General features: G+C 39.2%; 1 protein-coding gene across 5 annotated transcripts in view; it reads left to right on the top strand.

The window, feature by feature from the left end:
* Positions 1-14,236, top strand: part of asb3 (ankyrin repeat and SOCS box containing 3) — a 72,027-nt gene that overhangs the window by 27,251 nt on the left and 30,540 nt on the right. For all 5 annotated transcript variants that reach the window (XM_072265194.1, XM_072265195.1, XM_072265193.1 and 2 more), the window contains exons 6-7: positions 10,136-10,313; positions 11,099-11,296. In XM_072265194.1, the coding sequence (XP_072121295.1) occupies positions 10,136-10,313; positions 11,099-11,296 (376 nt within the window). The remainder of the gene's footprint in view (positions 1-10,135; positions 10,314-11,098; positions 11,297-14,236) is intronic.

The raw sequence follows: 14,236 nt of genomic DNA, 5'->3' as shown, positions 1-14,236 counted from the left end.
GTTACAAAACAATAAGCTGGGTTTTTTAATCTATGGTAACAATTTGCTAATGATCAGTGAACCTGACTGCCATGTCCCTCATCCTCACCACCTGTGATCAAGCCTGCAAGTTAAACTTTCCATGATATTTTTTATTTCTTCATTATTACTGATGTTTTCTTAATTTTTTTTTCGTGGTGACCTCCCATTATCAACATGTTTCATCCAGCTTCTCTCATTATTTCATAGAACCATAGAACATTAGAGCTCAAAAACAGACCATTTGGCCCTCCTTGGCTGTACTGAAGCATTTTTCTGCCTAGTCCCATTGACCTGCACTTGAACCATATCCCTCCATACACCTCTCAACCATGTACCTGTCCAAGTTTTTCTTAAATGTTAAAAGTGAGCCCGCATTTACCACTTCATCTGGCAGCTCATTCCACGCTCCCACCACTCTGTGTGAAGAAGCCCCCCCTAATGTTCCCTTTAAACTTTTCCCCCTTCACCCTTAACCCATGTCCTCCGCTTTTGTCTCCCCCAGCCTCAGTGGAAAAAGCCTGCTTGCATTCACTGTATCTATACCCATCATAATTTTATATACCTCTATCAAATCTCCCCTCATTCTTCTATGCTCCAGGGAATGAAGTCCTAACCTATTCAACCTTTCTCTGTAACTGAGTTTCTCAAGTCCTGGCAACATCCTTGTAAACCTTCTCTGCACTCTTTCAGCCTCATTAATATCCTTCCTGTAATTTGGTGACCAAAACTGTACGCAATACTCGAGATTCGGCCTCACCAATGCCTTATACAACCTCACCATAACATTCCAACTCTTATACCCAATACTTTGATTTATAAAGGCCAATGTACCAAAAGCTTTCTTTACGACCCCATCTACCTGTGACGCCACTTTTAGGGAATTTTGTATCTGTATTCCCAGATCCCTCTGTTCTACTGCACTCCTCAGTGTCCCTCCATTTACCTTGTATGTTCTACCTTGGTTTGTCCTTCGAAAGTGCAATACCTCACACTTGTCTGTATTAAACTCCATCTGCCGTTTTTCAGTCCGTTTTTCCAGCTGGTCCAAATCCCTCTGCAAGCTTTGAAAACCTTCCTCACTGTCCACTACACCTCCAACCTTTGTATCATCAGCAAATTTGCTGATCCAATTTACCACATTATCATCCAGATCATTGATATAGATGACAAATAACAATGGACCCAGCACTGATCCCTGTGACACACCACTAGTCACAGGCCTCCACTCAGAGAAGCAATCCTCCACTACCACTCTCTGGCTTCTTCCATTGAGCCAATGTCTAATCCAATTTACTACCTCTCCATGTATACCTAGCGACTGAATCTTCCTAACTAACCTCCCATGCGGGACCTTGTCAGAGGCCTTACTGAAGTCCATGTAGACAATATCCACTGCCTTCCCTTCATCCACTTTCTTGGTAACCTCCTCGAAAAACTCTAATAGATTCGTTATACATGACCTACCACGCACAAAGTCATGTTGACTCTCCCTAATAAGTCCCTATCTATCCAAATACTTGTAGATCCTATCTCTTAGTACTTCTTCCAATAATTTACCGACTACCGACGTCAAATTTACCGGCCTATAATTTCCTGGATTACTTTTAGAGCCTTTTTTAAACAATGGAACAACATGAGCTATCCTCCAATCTTCCGGCACCTCACCCGTAGATACTGACATTTTAAGTTCATCTGCCAGGGCCCCTGCAATTTCAACACTAGTCTCCTTCAAGGTCTGAGGGAATGCCCTGTCAGGTCCTGGGGATCTATCTATTCTGATTTGCCTCAAGATAGCAAGCACCTCCTCCTCCTCAATCTGTATAGTTCCATGACCTCACTACTTGTTTGCCTTATTTCCATTGACTCCATGCCAGTTTCCTTAGTAAATACAGACGCAAAAAAACTATTTAAGATCTCCCCCATTTCTTTTGGTTCCATACATAGCCGACCACTCTGATCTTCAAGAGGACCAATTTTATCCCTTACTATCCTTTTGCTCTTGATATACCTGTCGAAGCTCTTTGGATTATCCTTCACCTTGACTGCCAAAGCAACCTCATGTCTTCTTTTAGTCCTCCTGATTTATTTCTTTAGTATTTTTTGCGCTTTTTATACTCCTCAAGCACCTTATTTGCTCCCTGTCCTATACATGTCATACATCTCAATCTTTTTCGTTATCAGAGTTCCAATATCCCTTGAGAACCAAGGTTCCTTATTCCTCTTCACTTTGCTTTTAATTCTGACAGGAACATACAAACTCTGTACTCTCAAAATTTCTCCTTTGAAGGCCTCCCACTTACCAATCACATCCTTGCCAGAGAACAACCTGTCCCAATTCACGCTTTTTAGATCCTTTCTCATTTCTTTAAATTTGGCCTTTTTCCAGTTTAGAACCTGAACCCGAGGACTGGATCTATCTTTATCCATGATCAAGTTGAAACTAATGGCTCAACTGGCCCCTCCTGCCAGTCCTGCCCCTCCTGTAGCCAAGTTTCACTAATGGCTATAATGTCATAATTCCATGTGTAAATCCACGCCCTCAGCTCATCAGCCTTCTCCACAATACTCCTTTCATTGAAATAGACACACCTCCGAAGATTATTCCTCCACACACAACCCTTCTATTTGTGACTTTGCATGAATTTCTAACATCATTTACTTTCACCCCCACTCCACAATCTGCTCTATCATATTCCAAGCTATCTGTTCATTGGATGTTTTTAATGCAATGATTTAGTGCCACTGTGAGGAAAACCAAAGACAAGTATGGGAGAACACCTTGGTCTACTCATAAGGAGAATTTGGGAAGGATTTTTTAAATTTATGTTGAAAGTTTGCTTTATGCATAAGAGAATTTCTGAATCCCATTGACCAAGTGAACCTCTGCATCTTCTCCAACATGTACAATACACCAATTGCTGTCTTGACAGTGTTCTCTAAAGTTACATCAAAACTTAATGACTTGCTTTGCATCATTGCAAGGCCGGCATTGGCCATACTTGCTTAACCTTTTGTTTCTTGAGTGCAGTTCTCATTATACTCCCAACGTTTTGAGGTTTCATTCTATGAAATTATTTTCTTTCTCATTCTTCCAACCAAAGTGAATGACCTTTTTCCATATTGCATTCTGTGCTGTCTTTGCCACTGGCTTAATGTAGGCCAACCTACAATGGTTAGATCCTCTGAGATGTAGATATACAAGAACTTGAAGCTGCTCACCCTTTACACCCTTTGGCCTGCTGAGTTCATATAAACTCATAAACACTAATAGATTGGTCAAATATTACTTCCCTTTCTAAATTCATACAGAATCAGGTTCATTATCATCGGCATGTGTAGTGAAATTTGTTAACAGCAGCAGCAGTTAAATGCAATACATAATCCAGAAGAAACAAAGTATATATTAATAATAAAAAATAATATATATTAAAAAGTGAGGTGTTTATGGGTTCAACGTCCATTAGGAATCGGATGGCAGAGGGGAAGAAGCTATTCCTGAATCGCTGAGTGTGTGCCTTCAAGGCTTCCGTACCTTCTACCTGATGGTAACAGTGAGAAAAGGGCATGCCTTGGGTGCTGGGGGTTTTAAATAATGGATGCTGCCTTTCTGAGACACTGCTCCTTGAAGATGTCCTGGGTACTTTGTAGGCTAGTACCCAAGATAGAGCAGACTAAACTTACGACCCTCTGCAGCTTCTTTCAGTCCTGTGCAGTACTCCCCCCGCCCCCAATACCAGACAGTAACGCAGCCTGTCAGAATGCTCTCCACGGTACAGCTATAAAAGTCTTTGAATGTTTTTGTTCACATACCAAATCTCTTCAATCTCCTAATGAAGTATAGTATATATTTCTCAATCACAATATTAATTTTCTAAATGTCCCTTTACCTCTTCCTCAATTATGTTTTTTATTCTCCTTCTCTGTATTACTGCCTTCCACCTGGGAATTGGTCATCTTGGGCACTTTGCCACTCAGATTTTTCTGTGCGATATTGAGATGCTTCAGGATAGCAAGATAGACTGTATATCTTGTGTTTCTGCTTACATGTCCTAGCATTTTGGTACAAATCTGAAGGAATTGTGAGATGCAATTCTCTCTCAGGTCAGGAGATTTGATGCATAGTTTTAAGTAGCTTCAGTAATAGTTTCTCTTTTGAGCTACCTCAGAGTGGTGCTGGTGAGTTGTTTTTCATGAATTTGTCTAGTGCTGAAATATTTTGGAATATTTCACTCACTTTGAATTGCTGCTGACATTTTCAGATAATATTAGGCCAGATTGGGCTGGAACAGACCTGTGTCTTGCTGTTTAAAGACCTTTACCACTACAAATGGTATTTTTGGATCATCAGAGGCATTAGGAAACATTAAGAAATTAAATATTAATGTAATACTTAAAAAACAAATTCAATACATGTAAATTAATTAAAGTAGTTATTAATTTTAAAAAGTAATAAACAAATTTTCACTTTCCATTTTAATGTGTTGATGAGTCTGCCATTGAGTCATACAACGAAGAAACAAACATTCTGATTCACTGTGCCCATACTGTACCAATCCCATTTACCTGTGTAGTCTTTCAAATGATCGGGCTGTGCTTAGCACTTCTGGCTACTAAGTTTGGTTTCTTACTGAACTGACATCATAGTATATTCTAAACTGAACAGACTCTGTGCCAGTATCTTGGGGTGTAGAAAAGTTTTACGAGGATGTTGTTTGGATAGGAGGGCTTGAGTTATGAGGAGGAATCAGATAGGCTGGGACTGTTTTTCCAGGAGCTAAGGAGGCTGAGGAATGACCTTACAGAGGTAAGTTTAAAAAAAAAGAAGGGCATACAGGTTTTAGGTAAGAATGAAAAGATTTAAAGGGAATTTGAGGATAAGTGTTCCCATACTAAGGATGGTGAGTATATGGAATGAATTGCCAGAGGTTGTAGTCGGTTGGGACACCACCTTTTGAAGCTGTCCTCAGTAGTGGAGAGGTTTGTGGGTCTACAACCCTCTGCAGCCTCTTTTGATCCTTTTCTTTGGAACTTCTATAGCAGGCAGTGATTCAACCAGGAAGAATGCTGTCCCTGGTACATCTGTAGAAGTTTGCTAGCATCTTTTTTAACATCCCAAATCACCTCAAGCTCTCGATGAAGTCTAACTGTGGGTGTGCCTTGTTCGTGATTGTATAAATAGGTTGGCACCAGGTTAGATCCTCTGAGCTGTGGAACTTGAAGCTGCTCACCCTTTGCATCCTTTGGCCTGCTGAGTTCCTCAGCATTTTGTGTGTGTTGCTTGGTTTAACAGCATCTGCAGATTCTCTCTTGTTTGTGATTTGATCACACTTTACACTGCTGACCTCTCACTGAGGATTGGCGTGTGTTCTCTGGTTTCCCCTTCCTGCAGTCCACATCAATTCCTTCGTCTTACTGACATTGAGAGCAAGGTTGTTGCTGCAACACCATCCAATTAGCCAATCTATCTCACTCCTCTATGCTAGGCGGTGTAATTGTTGACATAATCTTTTATGTTTGGGCTGTGTCTAGCCACACACTCAGAAGTGTAGAGAGAGTAGAGCTGTGGGCTAAGCACACATCCTTCAGGTGTGCCTGTGTTGATTGTCAGCGAGGAGGAGATATCTGTACTGACTTTGGTCTCCCAATGAGAAAGGCAAGGATCCAGTTGTAGAGAGAGGTATAGAGGCCTAGGTTTAGAAGTTTGGAAATTAATACTGAGGGGATGATAGTACTGAACGCTGAGCTGTAATGAATAAATAGCATCCTGCCATTTATTTTGATGTTGTCTAGGTTCCAAAGCAGAGTGGAGAACCAGTGAGGTTGTGCCCACTGTAGACCAACTGTGGCAGTAGGCGAATTACAACAATGATCCCCATATGATACCAATCCCATTAATGGGATAATTCCCAGGAATTCTTTCTGAATGCTAAGAACGTGGAACAGTAAAGCATAGTACAAGCCCTTCAGTCCATGATGTTGTGCCAACTCTTTAACCTACTCTACAATTAATCTAATCCTTCCCTTCCACATAGCCCTCCATTTTTCTTTCATCCAAGAACCGATATAAAATTCTCCTAACTGGCCCTAATGTATCTGCCTTTACCACCACCCCTGGCTGTGGGTTCCACACACCTACCACTCTGACATTCCCCCTATATTTTCCTCCAAGCACCTTATAGTTATGATCTCTTGTATTAGCCATTTCTGCCCTGGGAAAACATCTCTGGATGGCTACTCCATATATGCCTCTTTTTATCTGGTTCACCTCTATCAAGTCATCTTTCATCCTCGTTCGCTCCAAAGAGAAAAGCCTTAGCTCCCTCAGTCTATACTCATTAGATATACTCTTTAATTCAGGCAACGTTCTGGTAAATCTCCTCTGAACCTTCTCTGACATTTCCACATACTTTCTATAATGAGGTGGCTAGAACTGAATACTAAAAGTATTGTCTAACTAAAGTTTGCTCCAACATTACTGCGTGGCTCTTGAACTCAATCCTCCAACTAATGAAGGCCAACACACCGTATGCCTTCTTAACTACCCTATCAATACTCCCGGCAGCTTTAAGCAATTTATGGATGTGGACCCCAAGATTCCTCTGTTCCTCTACGTTGTTAAAAAATTTTGCTGTTAACACTGTATTCTTATATAAGACATACAAAACAGTAAGTCTAAAATACACTGTAGAATGATTAATGAAAGAACAAGTCTCAAGCCTTTCTGCTCTTCAGGGACTCATTTATGATGATTGGTTGGAGAATCTCAGAGTCCTTGGTACTGATCACAGTTCCTGTCCAAGGAGAAGTCCAAATGAGTTTTGTTCACTACTCACACTTATAGAATCAAGAAAATCTGTGTTTCTTGCAAATCAAGTTCAAGTTTGAGTTTAGTTGTCATTCAACCATACAGATGGATACAGCCAAATGAAACAGTGATCCTCTGGAGCCAGGTTTCAAAATATTTAATCAAGCCACACACAGCACATATAGCAAATATAATTATGATAGCAGTAAAACATAGTTACAAAATATAATATTAAAAAAAATAATAAGCCTTAGTCCCTGGGTGTCATGGTGCATGGACATTGTCCTCAAGCCACGTTTCTGCAAGAATAGCCTGCATTAGTTTCTCATATCGCATAGTGCAAATGCAGATGAATGCAATCTAACTTGTCTCCCACTGAGCAAACACTGGAGAGCAGCTCCGAAAGGATGGGCCAGTCTCTAAGCCAATGCAGAAGGCAATCCTGAGGCATGAATGAGGCCCGGTCCATGCCACAACTGAGACCACGTAGCTCTCCCACCTTTGGTCTCACCAATGAACCATTGAATTGAATTTGCAGTATTCTGCATTACTAATGTCCAACAGGGTCCTACAGTCACAACAAAAATATCCAAGACAATCACCCTTACTGTCTGTTGGATCGCGCACCACCACTGAGAGTGCCTTTTATCCTGGGTAGCTGAAGCAGGCTGCAACACAGTGTACAACAAGTTCAGTTCTGCAGCTATCCGGCAACTTGCTAGTGGGGTAGATTTGCAGTACTTAATGCTTTTGATAAGCAGCGGTGTTTTCCAATTGTGAAAAAGGTACAATGGATGAACATTTACACCTTTGGTTGGATCCAGAGAAGCGCCTGCGTGCAAGCGCATCGCCATCTTACCAGAGATCTCATCACCACCTAATGTATACATTCCAGCCAGCTACACTTCCAAAACTAATTATTTTGCATTGTCAACTGAACCAGTCTCACAATCTTCAGGAAAAACAAGTGATCTTGTCACCTCTCATTCCTTAATGTCTCACATCTGCTTGCTTCAAGGCCTCAAGGACCCTGTGAATCACTATTATTTTGTTTTACTTATCTTGCTGATTAACATACCTGTGAAGACAGTGGACTGACAACTCCATTTGAGTAATCTACTTTTAACCCTCTCATTATAAACAGCCTTGAATATATATTGCACTTCAAGCTGTGGTGGAAATCATAATTCTTGGCTAACCTAGCTATTGTGTATACAGTAAGATTGCTGAGTCCCATGCTTATCTAATTGGTCTACATATTGGGTACCAGGATTTAGCAGAGACTGATAGGGTAGATAATATCTTAACAAAAAATTGTTTGATGGCAATAAATTCAATGTAGACAGAGAAAGTATGCCAATAAGTGCTTTGGCATTTAAACAGCACATGAATTGTTTGTCTTGTGCACCACAGAGGAACAGTAGTTTTCACTTCACTCGAAGCAGGTGGTATTTGTCTTGATTATAGTCCCTATTATAACATCCTGTAAAAGAAAAATTGGATTGTTCAGATGAATTTAAACATTGTTTTAAATTTAGTGCATTTTTTTTACATCTGATCTTTTAATTGTGAAATGTTGCTAAAAGCTTTTAAAAAAACAGAAACACCAATTAGAATCATAAATTGAAACACAGAAATCCACTGCATTATCTTTTAAATTATGCACAGATTGCACTTTCACAAACATCTATATCATCTAGAGTCAATGCCTGTAAAATACTATGGATTGTTTCCTTTATTATTAACCTATTTGCACTTGATAAGTAAATTGGCAAAGATTTTGCATGTTAATAAATTATATTTGTACAGACATTCCTGAAACACAGCTGTTTTCACTGTAGAGCCTGCTAGAAAATGTAATACAAAATTTAAATGCTTAGTGTGCTGGCGAATTGAAAACAGAAAATGATAGGGAAAAAATGAGCAGGGTAGGCAGCATATATTGTGAGAGAAACTGGTTAATGATCTCAAACATTAGCAAGTATAAAGGTAATAATTTAAACAATATTTGTTTACAACATCTATTTATTATGCATCCCTAATGGTTCTTAAAAGATGGTGATGAGCAATGTTCGTACTCTGCTATAGAGAAGGGACTTCCAGAGTTTGGAACCTAACAAATTTAGCCTAGTAGCAAAGAAAGAGAAGCGATTTCTACATTGCCAAATCAAAATATTCAACGAAAATGTATTATCAAGGAATATATAAATTACACACCTTGAGATTTGTTTGCTAAGCAAGGAAGCCGAAAGAATACAATTTAAAAAAAAGACCAACTCCCAATGTGCACAGAGAAGGGTAGAGAAAAGCAACTCATGCAAACAGTAAAAGTGAGCAACAACAATAGCATTCGGAACCAAATTGAGTCCTTGGATCCAAATCTCCGAGCAGTCCTGAGTAGGCCCAAAGCCTCAGTATTCAGTTCATCATTTTAGTGGAGCAAGTGGCCGCAAAGTTTGCAGACATCAAGCACAGCGGCTGGAGGCAGTTTCACAGCCTTAACTTTGCAGAGAGAGGAACCTCCAGTCTACCTGGGCCGGTGTTTAAATTGTCTGAACAGCAAATTGTACCTTGCATTTGGACCCGGGCCACACTGTGGTGAATCGCTCAGGGCCTAGAGCACACTGCCTACAACACGGGCCTAGACTTCACTGCCATAAAAGCTGTTCTCGATCCCTCCAAATCAACTTGGCGCCCAGAGCGGTCCAACCTCGCTTGACTCTCAACACCCTGCCCTTCCAGTCCATATGGGCTGTCGTTTAGATAGTCGAAACAGCGGATTGTATCTTGCATTAGGACCCGGGTCTTACTGCAGCGAATCACTCCGGGCCTAGAACACGCCACCCAGCAGTGCCAAAACTGAACACTGCAGTCATTGGTGAAGTTCTCCACTTCTGACATGATAGAAGAGAAGATCATTGAAGCATCTAAAGATAATTTGCCTTACGGCATTGACCAGAGCAACTTTTGCAGCAACGTTTTGGGGCTGATAGGATTGAACTCCAATTACCATAGTATCTCAATTTGTGCTGGCATGGCTTCATTCATCAGGGCGATTTTCCCCTGAATGCCTGACATATGTATTATTAATGAATTTATATGCATATGAATTGATTTGACTTAGATAGAACACTTGCATATGCTCCTTTTACCTAAATGCCGAAAAATTACAAAATTATAATGGATTATGAAGTATTTTAGTAAGTAGGTAATTAGTTGCACTTTAGTATTTTGACTGCATACACTGTGCCATGAAGAACTATGAACTGAACTTTAAATAAAATAACCTTTTTAAAATTAATTTTGCAGGTGGTAATGTTAATTGCCAGACTTATGATAAGGCCACACCATTGTTCATAGCTGCTCAGGAAGGCCATGTGGAATGTGTTGAACTGTTGCTGTCACATGGGGCTGATGCAAACCTTTATTGCAATGAAGATAATTGGCAGTTACCTATTCATGCTGCTGCCCAGATGGGTAAAGTCAAGTAAGTGCACGCAGTCTAATTGAGCTATTAAAATACATCTTTTAAACACTTTCCATACATTAAATATATTTTAAAGCATGATATCAAAGTGATAAATATTGCAATCCAAGGAACTGAAAATCAGAAACTAGAATTTGAATTGCTACAATAGCTCCTGCTCTCTTTTTTTCTTATATTTAAGTATATTTTTTAAAGTGCCAGAAAGTACTTCCAGTTTTATCTCAAGCATGTCTAGAGATTTCACAGTACCCATTTACTTTGTGTACTTTCTACTCTGTGAAAAATGTATTTTCAAATTTTTGCTGCCAAATTAAAATTTTGCTTTAGAGTAATTTCTCCTTTCCAATTTAAGTGAAAGTACATTGTGTGTATACCTACTGCTAAAGTTATAAAGTTCTTGTAACTTGCAAGCTCTTGTAGAGCGTTTGATTTTGTTTTGCTTTTCAGGTTGACATTTACAGTGTCGTACTTAAAATCTCATTGATATTCATTGCAACTGTTGATATACTTGATAAGGATAAGGTCCAGCCTCAAATGGTTTTAAAATAACATGTTCTGAAGTCAGTTTCCACTGTGTTTTCAAACAGTCAGTTCATTAAAATTTTTCTCTAATTTGTGGCATTTCAATTTTATTCAAATATATTGATGTGCATTGTGTTAGTTACTTTATTATTCAGAGTCCTGTATTATTAGCAATTCAGAAAGCAAGAACAGTATATTTTTCTTTTGTTCCTGCTGTGTGTGAATGTAATGTTCATTTAAGCATGTATATTGATGTTTAACAGTGTGCTGGAATTTCTAATACCGATCACTGATCGAATATGTGATAAAGGGGCAAGTAAAGTGAGCCCTGTCTATTCAGCAGTGTATGGAGAACATCAAGAATGCTTGAAAATGCTGCTGCAAGCTGGCTACAGTCCTGATGCTCAAGAGTGTCCATTGTATGAGTGCCTGTCACCCTTGTGCATGGCTTTCTCTCAGAGGTAACCCATTCATTGTTTGCTTCTGATCGCTATTTCTACATAATTTGAAAAGATCCAGATTACTTTTATTATTTTTGTAACCAAATCCACAGGTGCTGTAAGCAAGTCTATAAAGGGGAAATAAATACCAGGTCAGAGGTCAGGGGCTCCCAACCTGGAGCTCATGGACCCCTTGCTTACTAGTCCCTAACATAAGAAAGATTGTAAATGGCAGGGAATAAATGTTATTACACTTGCCTATGTAAACTTGCAGCAATTTGTATTGGGCAAATTGTTATTAGGAAACTATTTTACTGATACCAGTGTAGATAGAAGCAACATACAAAGGATCTGGAGAAACTCAGTGGGTCAGGTTGCATCTATGGAGTGAAATCAACAGTCAACATTTCGTTGTAGTTGCAGTCAGTGCTATTTGTCGCATTTCTTCTGGTCGAAGCACATGTATAGTTCTGTTGGCCCAGCAATGATGATAAAACAGAGATGCATTTCAAAACTTATGATATATGAAATGGTGAGGAATTTTCAGATAACGGGCATCCAATCAACCTTTGTAGTGAATCTTACTGGCTCTGGCTAAATGCAAATTACTGCCCATTCCTTGCACTCATACTTCACAGATTTGGATGTCGATGGACTAGGGATCCTATAGACACCAGACCCAGCCACAACAGCCTACCCTAGATGGCTCAGCGAGGAAACGACATACATAGGTGATGTGAGATGAAGTAGAAACGTGGCAAGAGAGCCTCGGCACTACCTTGGCTGAGAGCTAACCCAACCAGACCAGTGGTACTATTACTTTTATTGGTCAATGTCCATTTGCTAGAAAATAAAATGGACTCACTGAGACTGTGAACGCACAAAGAGATGAGAAAAAAAAAGATGAGATGTTCAAAGCACGTTTATTATCAAATTATGAATACTATATACAACCTTATAGGCAGCCACAAGACAAAAGAAACCCAATCAACCCCATTGAAAAAAGACTATCAAACACCCAATGTGCAGAAAAGAAAACAAATCGTGCAAGCAATAGAAGTAAATAGCATTCAGAACTGAAGTTCACGAAAGTGAGCCTCGATGCCAGTCATCACTACAGCTGGTCCAGGAGCCCATTAGTTGCAGGCCACAACCTCAGTTCAGCGCAGAAACAAGTAAACCTCGCAGGCAGTGAGCTGAACACTGGCCCGCCCCCTCTCCTCTGGCCCGACACCCTGACTTCTTCAGTCTTGCCTGGTGCTTAAATCAGCAGTGGATGAAAAGTTCGATGTTGGGATTGAAATTAGTTAAGCAAAGGACAAGGGGGATGGAGCGGAAACCACTGCTCATTCAGTATCAGAAGGGATAGTGAAAAGTAAGGTGGTTGTGCTGACATATGCAAGCTACTAAAACTACTCACGGGCAGGTAATTAATTAATTGAGGGGGGGTAGTGGAGGAAAGTAACTTCTTGGCAACAAACTTAATCCAAAAACTCATTAATGTGTAACACTCTTGCATATTAATTGAGGCTTCCAGTTTGGAGAGCAAACTCTGTAATTATTACATCTTCCCCAAAATGATGATGCACATTATAAGCAAAAACAATTGTCAATCTGACTACTTCTTTTTGCTTATGTCCACTGTGATTTTTAAATTAATGAGCTTGATGTCCTGAAGAAACACTCGACTCAAACATAACTTTGCATATGCTGGCTTCTCACACTCCACTCCTAGCTACACTTCCTTCCCCTGGTGCTGTGGCTCTCCTTGTTGTGGAGAACGTGAGCTTTCACGTTGCAGTCCTTTGGCAGTTCTCTCTTGAACTGCGGACTTGAGACATACCTACCTTTGCCAATGTTACAGGTGCAAGTTACCTCACTTGAAACTTTTTAACAGCTACTCTAACAACAGATTTCTGATCTCCTGCTTCCATGGTAATGCTGCTTACAGTAGGACGCTTTTATATATGAATCAGTAAGGTCTACTGAGGAAAACAGTGTAGCTCGAACTTGCATTTCTCCCTGTCTGTTTGGTCAGTTAGTTCCTTGAAAATTGAATTTAATACAGAGAAAACATTATTGATATCAATAATAATATCCTTAGCAAGGAATAGTCAAAACGTTGAAAGATAAATTAGAAAGAAGATGGGTATTTTGCTGTAAATATAAAATACTTTGTAAGTGAAAAAAATTATGAAGTATGTAGATTCTGCATGTTTTTTCAGTTTAATTTGTTACAGTGTGGTGGAGTATCGTGCGTATGAACAAGTAATTTTGATTCAAGCAATTAAAATGCTGACTCCATTATCATTGCACTTAGGTTTTGACACATCTTTTCATTAAGAAAATGAGAGTATGCTAAATAATAAATTTATTTTTCCATCTCATTACATCCTATGCCATGTTTCTTTTTTTTTGAGAAGTAAATCAGCGGAAGGTAAATTATTATGTGTTTATCAAAGTTGCTTTATGACTTGTCAACTATTTTATTTCAAGTATGCTTTTAATTTGTAGGGTTAAACCTGAAAATAAATATTGAAGTGGGAAAACAAGCAAGAATTATGAAATTTCAGAAGTGTGGTTATATGATAGCATGTCTATAAGAAAAGAAGATTATAAGGGAAAGAAGATTTGATGCTGTTTTTGATTAGTTCAGATGGAGGGCCCTCTTTTCCTTATTTGGTTCTGTTACTCAGTTTTTAAACATTCATTAATATAGAGATTACTTTCAGCTTTGGTCAGGCAGAATTCAAGAACTGAATGTTTGATAATTGCTGTAAAAATCTGATTACATTCATTAAAATTAGAAATGACTTTACCAACTATTCAATGAAAACCCAACAGATTGCTATGTACTACAAGGTAATGGAATGAAGAATTATATTCAATGTACATTTGGCAAACTCAACTACACAAATCTGCTTTTCACTGCAATATGCCTAATAACAATGGTTATGTTTA

Source organism: Mobula birostris, chromosome 8 (genome assembly GCF_030028105.1).
Source record: "Mobula birostris isolate sMobBir1 chromosome 8, sMobBir1.hap1, whole genome shotgun sequence".
Classification (NCBI taxonomy): domain Eukaryota; kingdom Metazoa; phylum Chordata; class Chondrichthyes; order Myliobatiformes; family Myliobatidae; genus Mobula; species Mobula birostris.
This window is presented reverse-complemented; position numbering and strand designations above follow the sequence as displayed.